At 38.7% G+C, this 22,224-nt stretch overlaps 1 protein-coding gene across 2 annotated transcripts; it reads left to right on the top strand.

The window, feature by feature from the left end:
- The first annotated feature begins 958 nt into the window (after positions 1-958).
- Positions 959-22,224, top strand: LOC136427251 (CUB domain-containing protein 2-like). 2 transcript variants are annotated; one of them, XM_066416057.1, is made up of 8 exons: positions 959-1,029; positions 12,184-12,225; positions 15,594-15,965; positions 17,425-17,787; positions 19,276-19,386; positions 20,391-20,450; positions 20,688-21,189; positions 21,504-22,224. In XM_066416057.1, exons 1-7 carry the CDS (start codon positions 981-983, stop codon positions 20,756-20,758), a joined length of 1,068 nt encoding a protein of 355 aa, XP_066272154.1. In that variant the 5' UTR covers positions 959-980; the 3' UTR covers positions 20,759-21,189; positions 21,504-22,224. The 2 variants fall into 2 exon arrangements, with proteins under 2 accessions (XP_066272154.1, XP_066272155.1); XM_066416058.1 differs by having other exon boundaries at positions 20,688-21,199.

Raw genomic sequence — 22,224 nt, 5'->3', positions numbered from 1 at the left:
GTTTAGTGCAGCACAAGAGATGGTAAGATGGACGAATGACCACTGGCACGGTTTGGTGCGTGGGCAATACGAACTTGCTCTTAGCTTAAGTGCTGCCTTTAGGTTGTTCAGAATATTGGGTAAGGTTGCTCCCATCTTGTTATCTACCACGAGTGTTTATTTTCTCTTCAGGATCTCGATGGGGAGCTTGGTTGAGCACTAAGGGTTCATGGTGCAGCTCCTGATGCCTTATTCAGCGAAGCAGTGATGCTTGTGAATTTGACAAGAGCAGAGGGTCATCGTCTGTAAACTGCAATTGAAAGGTAAGATTTATATCATACAATCTTTATTGACACAACAAAAGTACAGCGACTTTCGTTAGGTCTCTTACAACTATACATGCAAACAACAAACAATGGGATACAAAATGATGAACCTACGTACAAGTATATGAATGATTCAACATGTTTAACCTATCACTTACACTACTAGTTCTAAGATATAAGCATTCTTTGATATATTTAGCTATTTGTACAAGGTAAGGGTTGTCTCCTGCTAGAATGTATTTGAATTTATCTATAGAATGGAATGTATCAAATTCTGTTGAGCAAGCGGAAAGAAGGTTGAATATACATATACATGAGGCAGGTGCTTAGTTAAAAGCAAAGGTGGACTATACAATCAATTGGTGCTACTTAAATAATCCACAGGACACATATATTTCAGCTCTGACATCAAAATGACTTTGAATTATGCAAATTAAAAAAAAAACATGTTGATGGTAAGTTTAGTTTTCAGTAGGCTTGAATCACAGGAAAATTACAATGTAGAAGAACGAGGGTATGTTTTAATGCATCGTTGCAATATTTGTATACGTCAGTCTGAAAGTTCGATACTGCTATGAAGGAAACATGTACATCTCCAAAGAAATACGGACACAGAATGCAAATATGATGCCTTGTTGTTTTGCTTCAGCAGTTGGTGACGTGAAGCAGAGAGTCATGGCTACCCGAGTTGCAGCATTCTGCATCCTCTTGGCCAGTATTGCAGGTAATATGACATTGAAAGATTGTAGTGAGTAAGCACAAACTCCTTCAACTTCTTATCAAAACATTTGATATGCAGAACGCCTTTAATTCAATCTTGAAAAGGCCACGTTTGTAAGGAGGGATAGAGCTACAATTTGTCGTGATTCTCTAGAAGCATTGAGCCAGCGATAGTCCTGCATGTCCACAAAACCCTTCCATCGCCTGTGGGTTGTACGGATACTTGCGCGTCAGTTGGCAAGCTAGGGAGTGGCAGGAGCTTTCCATCTTGTAGGCGCCTGGTTGAAACAACAGCGTTCGTGCCCAGCATATATTCAGTTGGTTGGTCGTTTCAGTGGCTCTGGCAGCAAATGGACGAAAGCCGTGTCACGGTTGACCTACCTTCGCAATATTATCAGACTACACGAGAGAGGAGCAGGGTACGAACAGAAATGTCATACATGCATATTCAACATAGCAATCTGCCATTCAAGGTGAACATTTAAGCCTTGCCTACATGCCAACTAAAAAGAAAAACTTGCCTTTTTTCATTATACTGGTCATGCATGTATGTAACGTAACCTTTCTATATCTGGACCATGCAAGAGGAAGATGTTAACCTTTCATGCCACTCGACAGACAAGCGTGGTTGCAAGTGATGTTTGTCAAATACCTCTAAATGTCAATGCAAAGTGACCACTGTCAAGGTAAAAAAGGTAAGGTAAGGTAAGGCAAGGCAAGGTAAGGTAAGGTAAGGTAAGGTAAGGTAAGGTAAGGTAAGGTAAGGTAAGGTAAGGTAAGGTAAGGTAAGGTAAGGTAAGGTAAGGCAAGGCAAGGTAATGTTATAGGCCCCCCTGTCGTGCCTAGTGGCACGTAAAGCAGCATATTTTATTGCTTGATTGTGTAACGCGGTTTCTGGTTAATGGTTGGGGTGGAGTTGCAGAGCAGGAGCCGTATCGTAAAGTATGCGGCAACTGACAAATCCATACAATCAAATACACGGAAAACATGTATAGTCTGACGCTTCAAGACTGTGAGGCGCCTGCATGTTTGCATCGTCAGCATCAATAGATCAATGGAAAGCTATTCATCTGGTTAAGATTGCTGTTGTCTTTGTGCTTGTGTTTAGCAGGTACTGAGGCTTCCTTTACTGCTGATGTCATACACATTTAGTAATATGATCATAAAACGTATCGTATCCAAATTGCAATAATGATGACCTTGCCAAACACAACATTCCGAATCGAAATGTGCGGTTTCATCAACGACTGGACCTCCGTGCCATTGCTGCCATTGCACGATGGTAACTCATGCGCAGTCTGACATACTGAGTGATGTGCTTCATCATTTTCCTGTTGGTTTCACAATTGCTCATAACTTATGAACGTTTGTGAGATTGTAAAGCTTGTTCGTGGAGGGTGCGAACTGACTTAATGTCGCTTGCTGTTTGACGGATACCTACCCAGCCAGCTGTGCTGAGTTGGATAATAGTGTTCAGTCTGGCATGTTCCTCAGGCCATATCGGTGAGAGAGGTCAGAGCACTCAGGGTCCTTTTTGACTTCCAGATTCCTGAAAAAAAATGCAAAACTACCAGAAAGTGACCAAGGTTTTAAAGCTCAAAGACCTTTCTGAAACCTTCTTTCCTAGAACTACATCTTCATGGAACAAGCTCTCATGTGAATGCTTCCCTGACGGGGACAAGCTTAAACATTTTAACCCTATCCAGACTGGGCTTTTTTGGTATATCTGGGACTGGGGGGGGGGGGGGTGATTCGGCCCCCCCCCTCATAATTTTCGAACGGTATGATGTATCATCACCAAATTTGCAGGGAGTGATATTCACGTCAAGTTGTATAAGTCCTGTAATTTTGGTGACGTTATGACGTAATATGACGTAATTATGACGTCATCGATGTGATTTTATTGGCTAAATAGGGAATTCCCGTAATATCTAAAGGAATTAAACAAAACGGTTTGTATTATTCATATTAAGGTATGCAAAGGCATACAACGTCAATGGTAAGTACGTTGACGTCAAAATGACGACATAGAACGGTGCCATGTGTTGTAAGCGATCCCTTGGGATCCGCCATCTTGGATCGGCCATTTTGAAATTTTTAAAAATCCTTTTTTTCCACTTATTACCCCAAAGGACACTGAAAATAAACTAAAAACGTTAATCTTAATGTTTTTGATAAAGAAAATATCAGGCATTGACGATTTTAAGGGCGAAAAAGCCTCCTGATACCTGAAATAGTGATATAGTCCGCCATATTGGATTTTGGCTGATTACGTCATCAAATTAGCATAAATTATGAATATTAAATCAGTTAAGTTACATCTAATTACATACTATGTTATACATGAAGGAAAACTAGTGTAGTTGTGCAAGAAAACCCGAGAAATATCATTGTTTTAAAAAAATTAATGATTTTTGCATAAAATGCCAGTCAGAAACCCGTTGCCATGGCAACATGAAAAATGATAAACTGAAACCATTAGTATAAAATTGTTGCCAAGTTTGGTTGTCCTAGCATACATCGTTCGGCAGTAATACGATGTCAAAGTTGGCGCGGGCACTTTTAGCCCCCAACCCCCCCCCGCCCAGTCTGGATAGGGTTAAGTTAAAGGTGAACAAATGTCTGTCATCACAGTACAGCAAAGTAACCCAAAATATGTGAGTGGCTCTTAAAGCCTTGATTTGCGGGGATTTTGAAACAAAACAAAAAATCACGTGTTAACATCGATGTAAGGTAGGAACCAATATCTCAAAGATGGCTCTACTGACGATAAATGTGTATGTGTAGATATACGTTTCATGCCATCATACGTATAAAGTATAACGTAATGCAATATATGAATCAAGCAGCTACATAGATTATCTAGAGAGTCTGACATTTTAGATAGCATCTGCCATCATTCATCAGCAATTGAGAAAGCAATCATCAGTAACTGTCGCTGATGAACTATGATAGCAAATGCTATCTGAAACATCTGACTCAAAATGTATCCAATAGCTTGATTGATTTTATATTACATAATGTTTCACCTGAGTGTCTAAACTTCATCGATGCACATAGAATTTCGGTTTTTATGACTGAGAATAGAATCGAAGAAGGGTTTTTGGCTCTACGATTAACATACAGCTAAGAGATTGTGAGGCAAAACAACAAATCATCATCACTTTCAATAGAGCCAAACGCGTGCTTTATTTTTAGGACACAATATCTTCTATACGCTCACTAGTTACACTGGATGTATTCGGACGCACACAAATAACGTTACCTCATGCAATGTTAACTGTTACACGGACTTGAGAAATCTACTGTAAATGCAGAAATGTTAGCGGGGATTTGATTTCACGGTAAAAAAAGAGAATGGAGTGTTTTCGATGGTTCGCGTTTGAAATAATAGTAGCGCTACAGTCATACAATGAAACGGCTTTTCGCGGTGGTTTTAAGCTCGCGGTAAAGAGTTCACCTCGAAATTTGCGAACATAAAACCACCGCGAATATTTCTGCATTTACAGTATTCTAACGTTGTCTGGCTCGCATTTCCAGTGGTAGCCACAGCTGCAGTTATTATTATTTTTTTCGTTTATCACTTGTTGCTTAATGAGGACAGGAACAGGCATAAAGGGCATATAAACGTTTCAGTCATTTTGATTTCACGGTTTGATTCCGTTTTGATTGCAATCGCGAGTTACTTTTAACAACATAAACACAGCATCGCCTCTCATGAATCGACAATGATGTGCGCTGATTGTTTCCAACTCGAATTGGAATTCTAATTATTTTCTAGTCTAAAGTGGTTTTACATTAGATTGCGAGGACGCATGTTAGCATCTCAAGGGCATGGGGAAAAGGTTGGAGATCGAATCAGTAGCCTCGTTATATCGTAAATTTGTCGTAATTATATGTAAGATCCCACTCGTAAACTGTAATAGTTTCGATTGGAATGCCATACATGTGCCAGTAGCCGTTAGTTTTATTGCAGTATTTGATTATGCTCTGCGTCAATGGTAAATGGAAGGTAGGGAGAGGACAGGTTTTAAGACTTATTGTGCAAATGATACAAAATGGCCTACAAACATGACCTACCGGACCTTGCAGTAATAATTTTTTTTTGCAATACCTAACAGTGTGTAAAATATGGTATACGTTTTCGTTATGTTGTGATATCTCTCTAAATATAGCTGATGGCAAAGATGACTGTATCAATGCTTTCATAACACTTCCGGTCATAAATTGATTGGAAGGCCATTTTTCAGGAAAGCCTTTACGTATCAGCATGCATTCAAACAAGAATTCACATTTCCAAATCCAAGAAATATATAAAGACAATTCAAACTCTACAACTGGATGAGATTCGGAGACTTAATTCCGGACGTTACGAGTGACATCCGTCACTCTTCTTTTTTTTCTATTGCAACATTTACATACAGGACATGATAACGACATACTTACAGCTTATTTTCGTGTCGCCATCAACAGAGTACATTACAAAAGTACAAAACAAATGCTACAAATACTGAAAACGAAAAACAAATATGCGGACATGCAAAGCACAGGAGCAACAATTTAGAATAAACTATATGACAGAAATGTAAGAAAATTGAAATCAATATACAGTTGAATATGTGAGCAAGCTAGGTACTACATTACTCTTCTTCAGCGTCACTAAAAATAAACTTCATATTTATATCATATTGTTTACCTGGATGTCTAACCTTCATAAACGTATCAAATGCAAGAAACATTGGATAACTACAAAGTCTCAAAATGCCAGGAATACGATTCGAACAATCTATACGATCTAATGATGGTCAGTACTCAAGGCATTGTACAGACGCCTTACAGACTGTTATTGCGACCACTACGTGAATTCATCTGAGGGTGCCCCCAACTAAATGACTCACCATAGACGCCATTATTCCTAACGGCCTGTCATTCCTATAACTTTAATCAAATGAGGCTATAAAACGAACGGCTCCGGGAAGATATATGAGTGTCGCTGTAATTGAATTTGTGGTTTTGTTCCCTCCCCTAATATAAACGTTAATAAAAGTAGTACTGCTGGCGGGGCATTTTGATCGAAGTGAGCCTGTTCAAAACGGTAGCCAGGAGATGAACATCCCAAAATTCTGCCCTAAAATTGCGTTTTTGAAATGTTGATCTCTTGTTATCTTATCAACGTCACAGATCCTTGAAGGCCACCAAGGCAATCTTAGGGACCAAACAATGGGTGAAGAAAATGCTGAGATCTTTATTGTAATGACATTTACTAACACTGTCTAGCACATTTGTGTAATAGCCTCATACTTTTCTAGGATAATCCCTTCAGTTTCGCGAGCCTACAAAAACCCGGCGACGATTTTCATTGAGTTCTCACATTTGAACAAAGTCATTTTTGCATCATGGACGTCGCTAGAACGTCGCTATACATTGTGATAGTGTTGTTTGAACTAATCATGTGTAAAAATGACTAGATGAATTGACTTTCAAAATCTGATTTTCCGGCCCTAATATTGCTTGGGTTGCCTTTAACAAAGAAAAGCTTTGCATATGGTAACCTACAACATGAGGAAATGCATGTAACACTGTAGCCTTTGTATAATTCAAAACCAGACCGTAAATCAGGTAATAAGTCTAAAACTCTAAGAAGCTTTTCAGTCTTGTGCCCCATACATTGTAGGATCAAGCATGCTCTTTTGTCATTCCTGTTTTAACCACCCACTAGCTACCTACTGACTACTGTAAAAAACAGACTATCCTGGAGACAGATGTCTATTTTTCTTGCTACCTCCCCCCCCCCCACGACCCGGAGGTCAAGGGACTAGGACAGACACAACTACCTAGTATTCCTAACCCGGGAATACTACCACTATACATTTGAGCCAACGTTTAGAATTAACATAAAGATATCAAAATAACTATACCCTTGCTACTTATGACTTATCGTCAGTAGTACCATACAGGTACTTTATATTCTCTACGGCTTAATGTTTGGTGCTGGGAATGAAAGACAAATGGTATCACATGAAGGGTCTATTTTCAAAGAGAACCTTCATACATCATATTTCTAGAACGACATTATACACCAGGCAACAGGCTCACCCTAAAATTAATACGTTGCAGTTTCAAGATATGTCTCCACGGATATGATAGAAGAAGGTATAAATATTAATCTTGACATCCCCTAGACTTCTCTACTCGTACGTAGATAGATCATATTTTGTAATTATGAAAGATTTGGCTTTAGGATATTCATTTTGTGTTACAGATGGAAATGAAAAATCACATTAATCACTACAAAGTTGACTCAGACACAATCCGATGGTAACTTGATCAAGAGAGGATCGAACTTTACCTTTAAGTTAAAACATGTGAGTGTGTGCGCTTGAAAAATCGCCAAACAATTTGAAATCATCTAGTCGTGCTGCACCATATATAGAATGTAGACAAAGCTTAGACCAATAGTTGCTTCTTAAAGAAGTTATAGTTAAGACATTTGCCAATCGAAGACTTAAAGGAAACCAAGCAATATCAAGGCCCGAAAAGTCAATTTATTTAATCATTTCTATACATGATTAGTTCAAACAACATTATCACAACGTATAGAGACGTCTATGATGCAAAAATATGACGTTGTGGTGATGTGAGATTGCACTGAAAATCGTCGCCTATGTTTTTGTAGGATCGCGAAACTAAGTGAATCATTGTGCGGCATGTATTTCCGCGGTTTTAAGATACTCAAAGTTTGAAGTTACTACGCAAATGTACTAAACAGTGTTAGCAAATGTCACTACCATAAAGATTTCAGCATGATTTCATGTCCATTTTTGGGGCACAAATATTGCTTTGGTTGCCTTTAACTTCATGTTACAATTAACATATTTACCATCCGTACACATACAATGAAAACAAGACTATAAAAAGAAGAACAGGCCATCCGGACACGGATTCTACTCTACCAAAGTCATGGGAGTTCTACATCTCTAGTGGGACACAAATTTTGATTGAAAAGCAACAACCTTTAATTAGAATCCGCTGGTTAATCAAAACTTCAACAAGTAATTCAATTAACCTTGGCAGCCCTTGTCATTACCAATGTTCCCAACGTTGTCTTAGTGGACGAACATTTGGGTACTGAAATGATAAAAAAACGTCATTAGATAGGTAATTGCATAGGGAGGTCAATCCATCCATGGGATGGAACCATCCATGTTAATTTACGAGATGAAGTTGTCTTTCCATTCTTAACCTTGGCGACGAATGTCTTTAAGGAAGTAAGATGCATTGTGACCTATCAGCTGAATCCAATTCCCTCAAGACTTTGGGCATAAAAGTTAAAGTAAGAATAAAAAGAAACTTTAACATAGATGTTCATTTGGAAGTTCCTGCTAACTGCAACATGATATTTTATTTTCAAACTTTATCTACATACATAATGATACATAAAAATACATGGTAAATCCTAACTAATTGTAGTGTTGATTGAAATGATGGTTTTAAATATTGCTTATCTATTTCTATGATGTTCTTAAGTCGGTTTCTAAAGAGGGCACAATTTGGTTTGACATTTTGAACAAAACATACAACATAAATATACACAGTACTAGAATACAATGTGCAAGTGTGGTAACAGAGCCATAACCTTCAATTATACCATATATGATCATATTTTCATTTAGGATCAGGTTCTGTTTGGTGCAACGTTTCCACCAGATACAGAAATGTTTCCAAACTTTTTAAACGTCTTTGCAATACAGAAATAAATGTTGCAACATGATACGGTAGATACAAAGAGAACAGTCTTCAGCTGCTCGTGGTTGTCACCAATTTTGATGTCCTTTAGACATAATCATGTCAGTTATGGTACTTTATTTTAAATTATGGGCATATTTGCCTGATTTGCATAAATTTGCATAAAGAGCCCTAGAACCATGATGTCCCACCTGGATCATAGAACAACATACCAGAAAATGGTCAAGAGACATCAAGCTATCATTCTATGATAGTGGACTAAATATATACCGGGTGTGCTACGAGACCAGTTTGAAAGGTTTCTCCTCCTGTACTATGTACGCAGTAGCCCTTATATCTTCGGAAACACGTTTTCGGCAATTAAGTACTAGAGCTGCATGGCCAATGAATAATGGTATAGGGTCACATTTTAAAACTGACGCCCGGCCGGTCAGTGTACGGGAACGAAAAGTATGATATAAAAGACAACAAAACACACAAAACGCAGATGAGCATTGTTTTTGTACATTTCTTGATATACACTTTATCTTACATCCCCGTAAACAGCTCGGTCGGGCCCTGGGTTTAGAAATGTGACCCTAGCATTAACAGATGTCTATGTCCTACAAACTCGGTCCTACAACACGTATGTACGTCGCGTCTACCTTCAGACTTCATTAACCAGCGAGACAAATATTAATCGGCGAAATGCATGGTAATTACATGCTAACCATCCGTCTCAGGCGAGGCCATATTGCCACCTGCTATTTTGTGATTGCCTCCAGTTGGCCATTAGTTATGCCGCTATTGCCTAAGGCTATCAGGATTCGGGTCATTAAGCCAGACTACACAAAATAAGCTGGATTACACAATTTGACTTTTATTAGACGATGTCTTTCCAAAGGACGCGAGGGCACTGGCATGAACACGTAAAACCGTTATACGGCTCACCCACGACAGACTTGTATATTCCCTTAATACATTCAAATCACTGATTGTCTGACCAATAAGAACATTAAACTACGGAACCCCACTCGTATTTTTACCATTGCCTCATAAATGCCTTTTGAAACTGGAATAATTCATAAATGTTTATAAAATAAGCCGGATTACACAATTTGACTTTAATTAGAAGATGTCGTTCCAAAGGACTCGAGGGCACTGGCGTGACCACGTAAAACCGTTATATGGCTCACCCGCGACAGACTTGTATATTCCCTTAATGCTGTCAAATCATAATTGATACACAGTCTACCCAAATAAGCCACAATAAACTACGGAACCCCACTCTTATTTTTACCATTGCGTCATAAACGTCTTTTAAAGCTGGAATAATTCATGTTTATATACTCTTCGGGAGATGGACTCGTCCATGTAAGAACGGGTTTAACGTGCTACGGGGTAACCATAAAAGTATGCATAAACCTAACACTGTTCCCAGATGTAAGAGTGTGGATTTTGTGACCTAGTAATAGTGACCGGGAACATTAAACCACCGCGAACATTTCTGCATTTACAGTATCTTTTGCCTACAAACCGATTTTCACCGAAAATTATTGATGTTTGATATTTTGTCCCGGTCCTTTAAATTTAGTCCCAAAAAGCGAGGTCCATTTCAATGACGTCATTTGGTCATGTGATTAAACCAAGAAAGCTACTCATGAAGACTTGCTATCATACATCAAAATAAACTTTAGTTATAATTGCAGATCAAAAAATCCATGTTAGATACTGTCCCTCTTGATGGTACAAAAATCGGTCCTGGCCCAAGGACTAACCCATGCAATTCGAATCACCACAGCCCCATGAGTCAAAAGGTTTACTCTACCGTTTATAACAGTGCAAAAAGTATAATTTGAGGTAAAAAAACGGTTTGAAATATCTATTAATCTATTCATTCATTGTACTTTTAAACAGTCGATGGCCCCATTTCACTATGTCAAGTTGTTTTCCAACAACATATCGTGCTCAAGATCTTGATGCAATGGCCATGTTTCCAATGAAGAAAATATTCCTGTAAACAGTTCAAACATATTGGTGCGGACCAATGGACTATGCGAGAAGTAAAGTTCGAAGTCAATGCATCCTTAATGATTGTAAGGGCTACTGGCCACAGGCAAAAGCACCAAAACTCTCGTCATATTACGGTATCAGACAACTCCCATTATCTGATGTGAAATTGCTTCCATTTCATCTAGCTTTCGATAGGATGCTTTTGATGACTGGCGGTATTGATCGAGGTGTAATATTACCTTCACACGAGTCGTGTCAACTGAGGGCAATACTTGATGTATCAACTTTGAGGTTCCTTTAGACGCCTTCTGCATTCAAGTGGATGCGATATTCTTGAGCTTTAAGCATGTTTATCAATTAGCTGATGCAATGATCTCATCTATCGGGTACGCAGACCGATTTTTCCATGGACTGTTTTCATGTCAAAAGCGAGACAAAATCATCCATTTATGAATATAATTCATCTCAGCTATTCTGATGGATCAATCGTACTGTAGCTTGATAGTTGTTGCCATTCATTCATTCATTCATTCAGTCGTTCAGTCATTCAGGCAATCAGTCATCCAGTCATCCAGCTGCAGTCACTCATTCAGCTGCAGTCATTCTGCTGCAGTCATTTAGCTGCAGTCATTCAATCATTCAGTCAATCAGTCAATCAGTCAATCAGTCAATCAGTCAATCAGTCAATCAGTCTTTCAGACATTCAGTCATTCAGACATTCAGTCATTCTATGGGTTGCTAGGGAAGTATGTTCGCATCTACTTTCTGTTGTTGTCTTAATTAACAACACTGATAATCTAAAGTGCTGTTATTCTTTAAAAACTGGCATGTGTGACTATGCTTTCAACCACGTACGTCGGGTCCTGATCTACATTTCCCAATTTTAGGAATGGGCATAGGATGTAGCTATCAGTGTAACTAAGAAAATAAATAAAAAACGTCGTGGCACGGTGATGGGTATATCCGAGTTTGTTGTGAAATTCTGTTTGATAAAACAAGGGGAACGTTGAGGATGTGCATCACTTCGTTCATCAATTTTACACCTCAAATGTGAACGCCGGTTTTCTTTCGTGTTTAGTGTTTATCCATACATTGGTGATAATCAATATTTTGTACTCTGAGTACTGATGTAATTTCTAGTGCGTTGATATGAAGGTTCGACATCCATGTTATCCCAAGTGCCTGAAAGTTGGAGGCGTAGACCTCCTTTCCTAGATCCTGTTGAGGGTGGGATTGTACATTTTCTGATATATTGCTTCTCTAACTCCCCGTTCGAACCAACGGCGTTCGCGGTCTAGGATATCTGTGGATTCTAGATCGAATGAGTGTTCCTGGTTGTGTTGTGAATGGTGGCGTTTCAGTGGCCCAGGGTATTTCAGATCTGTTTCTTTTACTAACAGACTCTGTTCATTGTTTCCAGTACTCTGCACGGCCAGGTGCAGCCGGTCGAGACCTACAAAAGGTAAGCACTAGACATGCAGTATTTTCATTGGGTGAGACATTTAATTGGTTTATAATTAGTCTCGCGTTGCATTCCAGCCTACCCTGCCTAGTAACAACGAAAACACCATATATCCCTGCGCAGCATTAGACCCTGTGTGTATTACTAAGGCCATGTTGGTTTGATTATATGGATGACATCCTCTGGGTACCCCAAAACTGATGCGAGCGTCCGAATAAAAAAAAGTTTGGCCAAAAAAAGTGCCTTTATTATGACATTTATGTGGTTAGGAAGGATGAACACAAACACATGGTATACCGGATAATAGATTTTTCTTTTTTTTTCTTTCACTTTTCATCTTCTTTTTTGATTTTGAATTGACTTTGGCATTCTACAAATTAGTATTCGGTTTCCAAAATATTGTTTTTGCAATTTACAGCATATATTTTCTCATTTTGCGGCTGCTTTGTACAATCTACAGTAAAGCCGAAAACTTTTTTTTTTTTTGTAAAGGGGAGAAAATCTATGCCCGCGCGAATATCATCCATATAATCAAATCAACATGGCCTGATTCTGATGTGTTAGATCATCTCTGGCACTTTCATTTTGTATACAAATGACTGACACTAGTCTATCTCGATGTTGAATCCAAATGGTAGATTTAATATAATCTATTCAGTTCAGGGACTGGTTGGTAGAACGCTGCCGATATTATACAAACACATGACGCAGAAAACACCTGTTTAGTAACAAAAAGGGGTCCGTGTATTTACCGAAATACACCAAATACACGAAATACACGACATATCTGCGCAGCCAATTATTTCCTGTCCTTTTCTTGTCACCAGGGTAATAAATACATTATTGTACAACAAAATAAAGCAACCTGTGATGTTTACTCATCCAATAATACTGTGTTTCACTAGATTTCACCCATTTTCATGTGTATTTCGTGCATTTTGGTAAATACACGGACCGACACAAATATGTCTGAGTTACTCGATCGGGCAAACAAATCATAATTATCTCCAAAGGATTTCTAGAAAATTGTTATGTTCATATAAATACATTGTCTTTAAGCTACAAAAACGCATCAAAACTTCAGATCACCACCGAAATTGACAATGTCTATAATAAAATCATAATTACAAACTTGATTCAAACACGCAATGTACCATATAAACTTCATAAACCAGGTAAAGAAAAGAACCATATTTTGATTTCCATATCCTGCGTGCTTGTCGTACATATGAATTCCCCGAGTTTTAAAGAGTTGACTAATACTTAGTAGTTGATGTAACGCCAGTTGTGGTATCCCCAAGAGCCCTTGCGGAGTGATTGTACATTATCTCTACCCCAGAATCGCGATGATGCTTCATGAAGCACATCCAGAGCAAACTTCCCTGGAAGATGAAACTAATTCCCCCTGTCCCAAGCTATCGGCGCTTTTGGATCCGGTTGACTTGTTCATAATTCGCGAATCTAACCCTATGAACGATTTTCTGAAAATGTTGAGGCGTAAGCGTTATTGTGTAACCTCGGAATTCGGTAATCTGTATCACAGGTCACGGCCATAGTGGTAATATTACTCACGTTACGTGATGGAAATGTACCTCCGGTTTCTTTACATAGCCTACACCAGGCCCTCCTATAGAGGCGTATGGATCGTAGAGTTCGTCAGCAAAAGGAATGATTAGCCAGTAGATTCAGTCCATGGTGAAGATCATATTTCGCGTAGAGCCTGTGATATGTCGGTAGGTTCTTTGATGTCCAGCCTGCAAATGAAACCCTGGCAAATATTCTCCCTATAGCCGGCGTAGTTAGTCTGGTAGAGACTATTCTTTACACCCCCTTTCCATAGCCTCCACCAGGCCCTCCAACGGGCGTATGGATCGTAGAAGTCGGCAGAAAATGGACTAATTAGCCATTAGATTCAGTCCACGATGAAGATCACATTTCGTCCGCAAATAAAACCCTGGCAAATATTCTCCCTATAGCTGGCGTAGTTAGTCTGGTAGAGACTACAGTTTCCACTAGACGCTGCGACCGCTGACCGACCAAAGATTTGACATATCACTCATGAGCTCAACGAATTTCATAGATGAAGAAATATTTTTACAATTCGTGTGTTTGGTTGTCTTTTAAACCAAGATTTCAATAACATACCTCTTATATCCTACCGGTTTCAAACTTGGAATGATAAAGCTATCTATTCATAATTTACATATTTCATATGAATTTTGCTTACCTGCGGTATGTCATGTATTACTTTCCTGCATTGCTTTCAGTATTTGTTTGACTGTATCTGTTTGATTGTATTTTGTTATATCCTTTGTTTCGACGACACCAGCATATGCCACCAAGAAGAGTATGTCGTCTTCAATTCCTGTAGTTAAATGTCATTTGATAAAGAAACATATTATTACATTTCTATGATATTCAAACTATAAAATCAAGGGTTACATAAATCAAATGTACATGTAGGTCGCATCGAGGTCGCAGTGCGATCTTCTTCTAGTAGAATGTTGGCCTTACGTGATAAAAAAGTACAATTCGTGTCTCTTCAACCCTTGAGATGCTGATTCTGTCAACGTCAGCAGAGATATGAGATGGGAATTTGTCCCTCTAGGCCAGAGAGCCGGATGAAAATTATCGATGAGTGTCGTTCAATTTCAGGAACACCAAGGACAGATACATGGCGTAACGCATAAAACATATAAAGCGTATCCAGAACAAATCCGTGCATATAGCCCCCTCTCACTGGATCCGCGGCACGCTGGCGGTGTCGCTGCGGCTGATCGAATTGACAAAGCAGTAGACGAATTTCATTGACAAAAAACGAATCTTTTTAAGTTTTGCGTGTTTTGTTGTATTTTTTAGTATTTTCACTTGCACGTTTTGAGTGATATTCCTATTATAAAGTCAAGGGTAACATAAATCAAATTTAGGACGCAGCGACACCCCCAGCGTGCCGTGGGTCCAGTGAGAGGGGGGCTTAAAAGCTTTCACTAAATAACATAAACACCTAATCCACAAATTGCAAGCACTTAATTTGTATCTATAGTTTGCTGTTAATTATTGATGTTAGAAATTATTACTGTAAATTGTACATATTTCAAAGCATATTGAAGTACAATCATCTGAATGTACATTTTCTTTTTCTCCCATTTGAATGATGTGGAAGAATTAAGATTTACAGTACAAATGATACATATTTCATTCGTAAATTGAAAATTTCAATCTGAGCATTTTTTTGCTTTCTCGTATATCATTCGTAAATTGAAAACTTTAATCTGAGCATGCAAAAAAACCCCTCTTGGTCCGATATCAGAGGAGATTGATATGTTGTAGTCTAATCATTTAGATGTACATTTTTTTCCTATATCAAGGTTGCGGAAGAACCATGAGTTCGTACCGTGGAACCATCAAATCTCCCGGCTTTCCAAACCCGTATCCCCCCGCGCTAACTGAAGACGACCAGGTGTGCCAGTGGATGATCAGCCTTCCCTACGGACACGGTATCAAGGTCTACCTGTACGACTATGACTTCAACTTCGAACCCAACGACGTGTCCACAGCCTACGACGAGTTACAAATCTTTAGGGACATAGCCTGCAGTGAAGCCGATAGGGAAAGGACGTTTGTGGGCAACCTTAGCGCCACATCGCTTATTCACCTACCGAGCCACTGGGCATGCATCAAATTCATCAGGAGGACACTTCAAAACATTCAACATACCGGCTTTTCTCTGTCATATGAAGGTGCGTGGAGCTCTTGTTGTCACTGCGCTGCGTACTTAGTGGTACATGATAGATAACTTATGCTAATTTTGGAAGTGCTATTCGCAGCAACGGCATTGATCTTACAGTACAATCAAGTAATGGATTCTAAAAGAAGAAAACATTTCTGGGTTTAAATGGTAAACAACGAACCACCAAAAGTCTCATTAAAAAATTGCAGTACTAGATAGATAACTTATGCTAATTTTGGAAATGCTATTCGCAGCAACGGCATTTATCTTTAGACAGCACAATCAAGTTCTAAAAGAAGAAAACATTTTTGGGTTTAAATGGGAAACAACGAGCGACCAAAATTCTCGTTAAAAATTGCGGCACCTGATAGATAACTTATGTTAATTTTGGAAGTGCTATTTGCAGCAACGGCATTGATTTTTAGACAGCGAGATCAAGTAATGGATTCATTTTTGGGTCTAAACGGGAAAAAGCGAGCGTCAAAAAGTCTCGTTTAAACGCTGACGTTGCCGTATATGATAGATAACGTATGCTAATTTTGGAAGCTTAGGGCTATTCGGAGCAAGTTGCTTCATCGTTTGGCAGCACAATCGAGTAATGGATTCCAAAAGAAGAAACCATTTCTGCGTTTAAAAGGAAACACCTTTCAATTTACCTATCAAAAAGAACGATTTTTCACCATTGTAGGTCATTCATGGGCCAAATTTGTAATGATAATCGATAAGACCAGGGAAACGATATCATTATTTTATTAAAATCCTTGCAAGCGTAACAGAATTTCAAAATCATAAGACGCTTACATTGCAATGCTAAACCTGACATCACATTTTCCTAAGTCTGACTGTACATACTAATGTCCAACATGACAAATTGCATCTATCCAAGCACATAATGTGTTATCCAAACTTCCAATTGAAGTGTCAACGTAGAGCAGAATACCAGCCAAATTTGATTTAAAATGTTCCATGTATAGTGACATTTTTGGAAATAAATCAAACGACTTTGTCTTGTCATTACGTACGCCTCATGGTTCAGCTACATACAGGTATCATAAATGATAGGGATCTTGTAGATTTTGCTTTAAAAATTTGACAGAGAGAAACTCCATTTACGCTATGACCTTATGTCTTCAGTACACCCCAATGCACGTCTATGAATCAATGGAGTGGAAAATGTCGTGCTAACGCCCCCGTTCCAATAGACGGCGATCGCGCTGCGCTCTAGCTGCGACCCACCTTGAATTTGTGTAACCCTTTACTTCAATCGGAATACCGTGAAAAATGTAAAAACACGACTGAAAACGCAATAAAAAACACACAAAGCGTAAAAAGATTAGGTCTTCATCTATAAAATTCGTTGAGCGCTCTGGTCAATGAGGTCGCAGAGAGAGCGCAGCGAGGTCGCCGTCCTTTTGGAATTGGGTGTTAACGTGAGATGAATAATGGGTACTTGTGTTTTCACTGTGCAGTTATTGACGCGAATAGTGACTGCGGGGTAAACAAGACAACGAGGCTACTGTCAGAAGAAGGGTACATATTCAGTCCAGGGTACTCCATCTCCAGCTATCCGCAGGACCTGGAGTGCACATGGCTGGTGGAGTCTCAGCCAGGCAGTACCATTGCCGTGACGTTCCTCGACTTTCAGCTCAGCTACACATACAGCTGTGACTTCGCTGCGGACTACGTACAAATCGGAAACTCAAATACATCGTATGCCTTTAAATACTGTGATTCGGACTCGCCACAGCCTTTTCAAACAAGGGATAACCGACTATGGGTGTTCTTCAAGTCTGGGCAGTGGAGACATCGGGGATTTTGGTTATACTACAAAGGTGATTTTCTAAAACAAATATCAAATAGTGGACTTATGGCCCTTGTATTAGATTGGTTGTCAGGCCTGTCCACTTTAGCATAAAATCACTGGTCTTACTTACTTAGGCCTACTACCCATCCAAGCACCGTTACCGTAGCACATAGCATATGCAACGTGATGAGGATGTAGATATGCAAATTTAAACATCGCAATGTTATATATATAGCCTATGCAGCAATGAAGACGAAGAGCCATAAAATATAACTGAGCCTGATAAAAAACAGGAGAAACTAATCCTCATTAAGACTTAATGTGCAATGGACTTACTGTGTGCTTGTATATATATATATATATATATATATATATATATATATATATATATATTCAATGCAGACAGCCCCCCCCCCATAAAAAACCCTTAACTCTTTCACCCTCCCTTGGCCCACAGGTGGCTGTAGTCTTCTCTTTATTAGAAAAGCAAGCTTTCAATCATTGTCAATCCGTGAGCCGACCACATTTCATTTCACCATTCGTCCGCCCACCCACCTCCAGTCGTCTGGCGCCGCTAACGAATGTAACCAATTTGGCTTTCTAAAAAGTGATCGGGAATCCAGCGGTCTTACTGGCTAGTCGTTTTCATGCACGAGCGCCCATAGATTAGGTAGTTTGATACAAGAACCACGGGGAAGGGATGAATGTTACCGCGAGCAGTGGATGGTTGAGTTACACAAACTTCAATGCAGTCAGATTGTCAGGCTCTTTAGTACTTCGTACATACTGTGGTTCATTGTTGATTTTTAATTAGTGGTTTTTCTTTAAGTGTTATTCGTCAAATATGCTTAATTGTTTTTCTTTATGTCCAAATCCTGGAAAGCTTTAAGTTCGTGGTAAATGTTCAATTGGGTGTTTATCTTTAAATATTGTTCATCAAATATGCTAAATTGTTTTTCGTTATGTCCAATCTCTGGAAAGCTTTCATTCTGCTTTGAAAAAGCATACAAATTGTACATATAGTTTAATGACCGCTGACCTAGGCCGAAAATGAATATGAGTAAAAGGATAACGATTTTGATTTGATTTCTTACATGTTTTCATGTGACATATGTTTTTGGCTTCCATAACATATCTACACTTCCGATTACTTGTGTTACCTATTTCTCAACAATCTTCTGTTACTTCATCATCATCTTGTCGTGAGCGTATCACAGATGAACATCACCCTCCTCCTCCAGTCCTCCCTGTCCTCCATTGCTCTTGGCAATTATTCTAAATTGCAGCCTGCATCCTCACAGAGCTTCTATATGTAGGTTACCTACAATATAGTTTTGTTATACGTTTATTTTCTTAGTTATACTTATAATTTTACTGTTTTGTAGTTAGGGCCCCATTGAAAAATCAATTTGTCAAAATTGAATGGGCCACCCAGCTCTCTGAAAATTCAATAAATAAAAATAGATAAATCATACATCACATTTTGCTAAACATTCACCTGTTTTCACTTTTTCAGGGTCCGGGGATTCAATCGATTTAGATCGACCAAGTTCAGATTACTGGAAAACAGGGTCCGCCAAATATGAATGGACTCGAGACGACGATACAGGGGGAACGTCATTTGTAGGTTTGTAGGGCTGTAGAACTTCCAGCTTATCATATTACTATAATAATTCATTGCAAATACATGTCCAAGGGCTAATTGCAAGTACAAACAGGACAGATGATCATTAAAAATACAATGATATCAAGGGCTACATCTATTGTTATGCTACATTCTAAAATGTACATGATGCTATAGTTTTGTTGGGTTTAGACTTCTTCTTTTGAGGCAGTGGAAGACGAATTTACCCACTTGTTTTATAATTTGTGGGTTCTTTGATTTTAATAGTAAAATAGTTTTCTCATGGTAAGGAAAAGTGGGAAACTAAGTGTGCATTTTGGACACGCTGGTTAATAATTGGCTTCTTATATCCTCATAAAAGAAGCCAAGTATCTAAAGTGTCCAAAATGCAGTCCATTACTACAGACATCCGATAACATATAGGAGAATCCACTCAACGATGCGCAACAGATTGGAAATACCTGTTTTTTGACGGTGTAATGCCACAAGGATTAACATAGACATTATGCAGGACCTATAATTATTATTCCTCATATTATAATGAGACATATGAGCAAGTGTACATACTTTGCTTCTTAACGAGTTTCTAGCAGACGACGGAAATTTGTAGAGTACATTTGGATTGCCTGTTTAATTTATTACTTGTACTAGAAGTAGAACAATGCTTTCAACAGCTGTTAGTGCGTTGTGGCTATATTTTAAGCCCCTGTCACACTTGTCCATATATACAAGCCCGCATGAGTTGTTTATTGACATGATTTTGATTTAGGTTAGATTTGCAGCAGAAGAAGGAATTTCTTTGGTTTGATATAAAGACTGCTGAACGGTTGGTCAAAGTAGAAAACAACTTCCTCCACGCAAAATTTACTTAAACCAACAAAAACGCTACTGCGGAACTCATGCGCACTTGAATATATACGCCATGCCCTTACATCTTGAGGCGTGTCTGCTGAAAAGCGCATTTTGTTTGAAAACATGATACAGCTTATTTTATGTTTCTCATGCAGGGTGGAGTAGGGACCCAAACAAAAAGGACCCATTCAAAAAATCAGACGGAGGAAGCATACGTAAGTATTTACTTCTATTCATTCACTACAGATAACGCATAGTCATTTCAACCACTCCGTGCACATCGTTACATTTTTCATCATTTTATGCCTGCTTGGGTTTGTGATGCAATTTATCATTAACCACTGTGTAGCATACAGAAGCACTAATTAAGTGGACACAGTGATGGCCTAGTTTTATCATCCAGAGCGAATCGACTTTAATCTGAATTAATGTGTCTTTCCTCTTTTCTACAGATCTATCATACCGCTTCATTCTGGCAGAGGTTATCGTAGCCGTGACTTCATTACTGACGATACGAAACTGAATTACAAAAACACACAATCTTATCACGACATGTGGAAAAGAACAAGCAAGAATAGAAATCTAATTTGTAGCTTTGGACGTCATAGATGACGGCTGTTGTGAAATATCAGAACAGAAATCTACGTTCTATTGCCATTTTTCAGAGACTTACAACGGACAGCAAAACGGAAAACATACCAGTGCCTTATAGCTACAACATTTCACAATCTCACTGCTCAGTATATACTTTCTATACAGAAGTATGTTATCAAAACGGTTTCACAAAACTGTGACAGATTTTCCTGCTTCTCTTACAAATTGCCAATTCTGTAAACTACAATATTTCAGTAACCTTTCAAAATAATAAAAGTTATGAAGTCCACAACTCCCAAAACGCACAGCTGTTTTAAGTTGAAGTGTTTGTGGGGATCAACTGGCTGCTAAATCACTCAGGTGAGATGATGTAAGTGTCACATTCGATCACGTTGTATCATGTACATAATTTAATTCAATCGCATGCTTATCTTTTAATATAATTGATTTGGTCTTATCAATATTGTTTTTTCATGAAGTCCGTCCCTCTTTTTAGGTCTAAATTCTAAACAAACAAACAAAACAAACAAAACCAAAACACATACACGTTCACACACACATACACACACACACACGCGCGCACACATACACACACACACACACACACGCACACACACATACATACACACGTCATATGTAAAGACTTCACACTAATGCAATATGTTTTTATTCAGATGAATCGAGTGACTGGATGAACCAGCATCTTTGACCGTCCTCGTGGCAAGATGACTACTTCAACGAATGAGAAATTTCCGTAGTTTTTACACAAATCCGCATACAAAAGTATGTTGTGGCGTGGTGCAATCGATGAATACATTGGAACAAGAAAGCCTGATAAGTAGTTCTGATTCACCAAGGTGCTGTATACAGATCTACACAAGTACTTACCGGTACCGCAGTATACTTGTAATGAGTGTTAGCTAAGGACTGTCCATGGAGATCACAGGGTAAAAGGCGTCTTTCATCATAGACTTGTTGTACTTGCAAAAGTTGTACTTGGTTAAATTTGATATCTGGATGAAAACTCTTGTAACGAAATAGTTTTTTCTGTATTGGAATTGATCATTGACATGAAATACATACAATAAACAGTAAAGGTAGCATAGCATAGAAAAGCAAGAATAAAGTTCATGTGCAGTTGGTGCATCAACAAATAAAATGCTATGTATGTATGTATGTATGGCTGGTGCTTTGATAGGCTTTGTTACTTACTGTGAACTCGCAAGGTGGCGTGTGTAAAACATTTCATAGCTCCCAAGGGGGGTACATACAATGATTTTATGTTATTTTAAACGCACGACGAATTGTCCTTGCAGTGGACGCATATGAACGCTGAAGACAATGACATTATGAAAATCACATTCATTCCGAATAAAAGCGTGGTCAAAACAGGAA

This window comes from Branchiostoma lanceolatum, chromosome 2 (genome assembly GCF_035083965.1).
Source record: "Branchiostoma lanceolatum isolate klBraLanc5 chromosome 2, klBraLanc5.hap2, whole genome shotgun sequence".
Lineage (NCBI taxonomy): Eukaryota > Metazoa > Chordata > Leptocardii > Amphioxiformes > Branchiostomatidae > Branchiostoma > Branchiostoma lanceolatum.
This window is presented reverse-complemented; position numbering and strand designations above follow the sequence as displayed.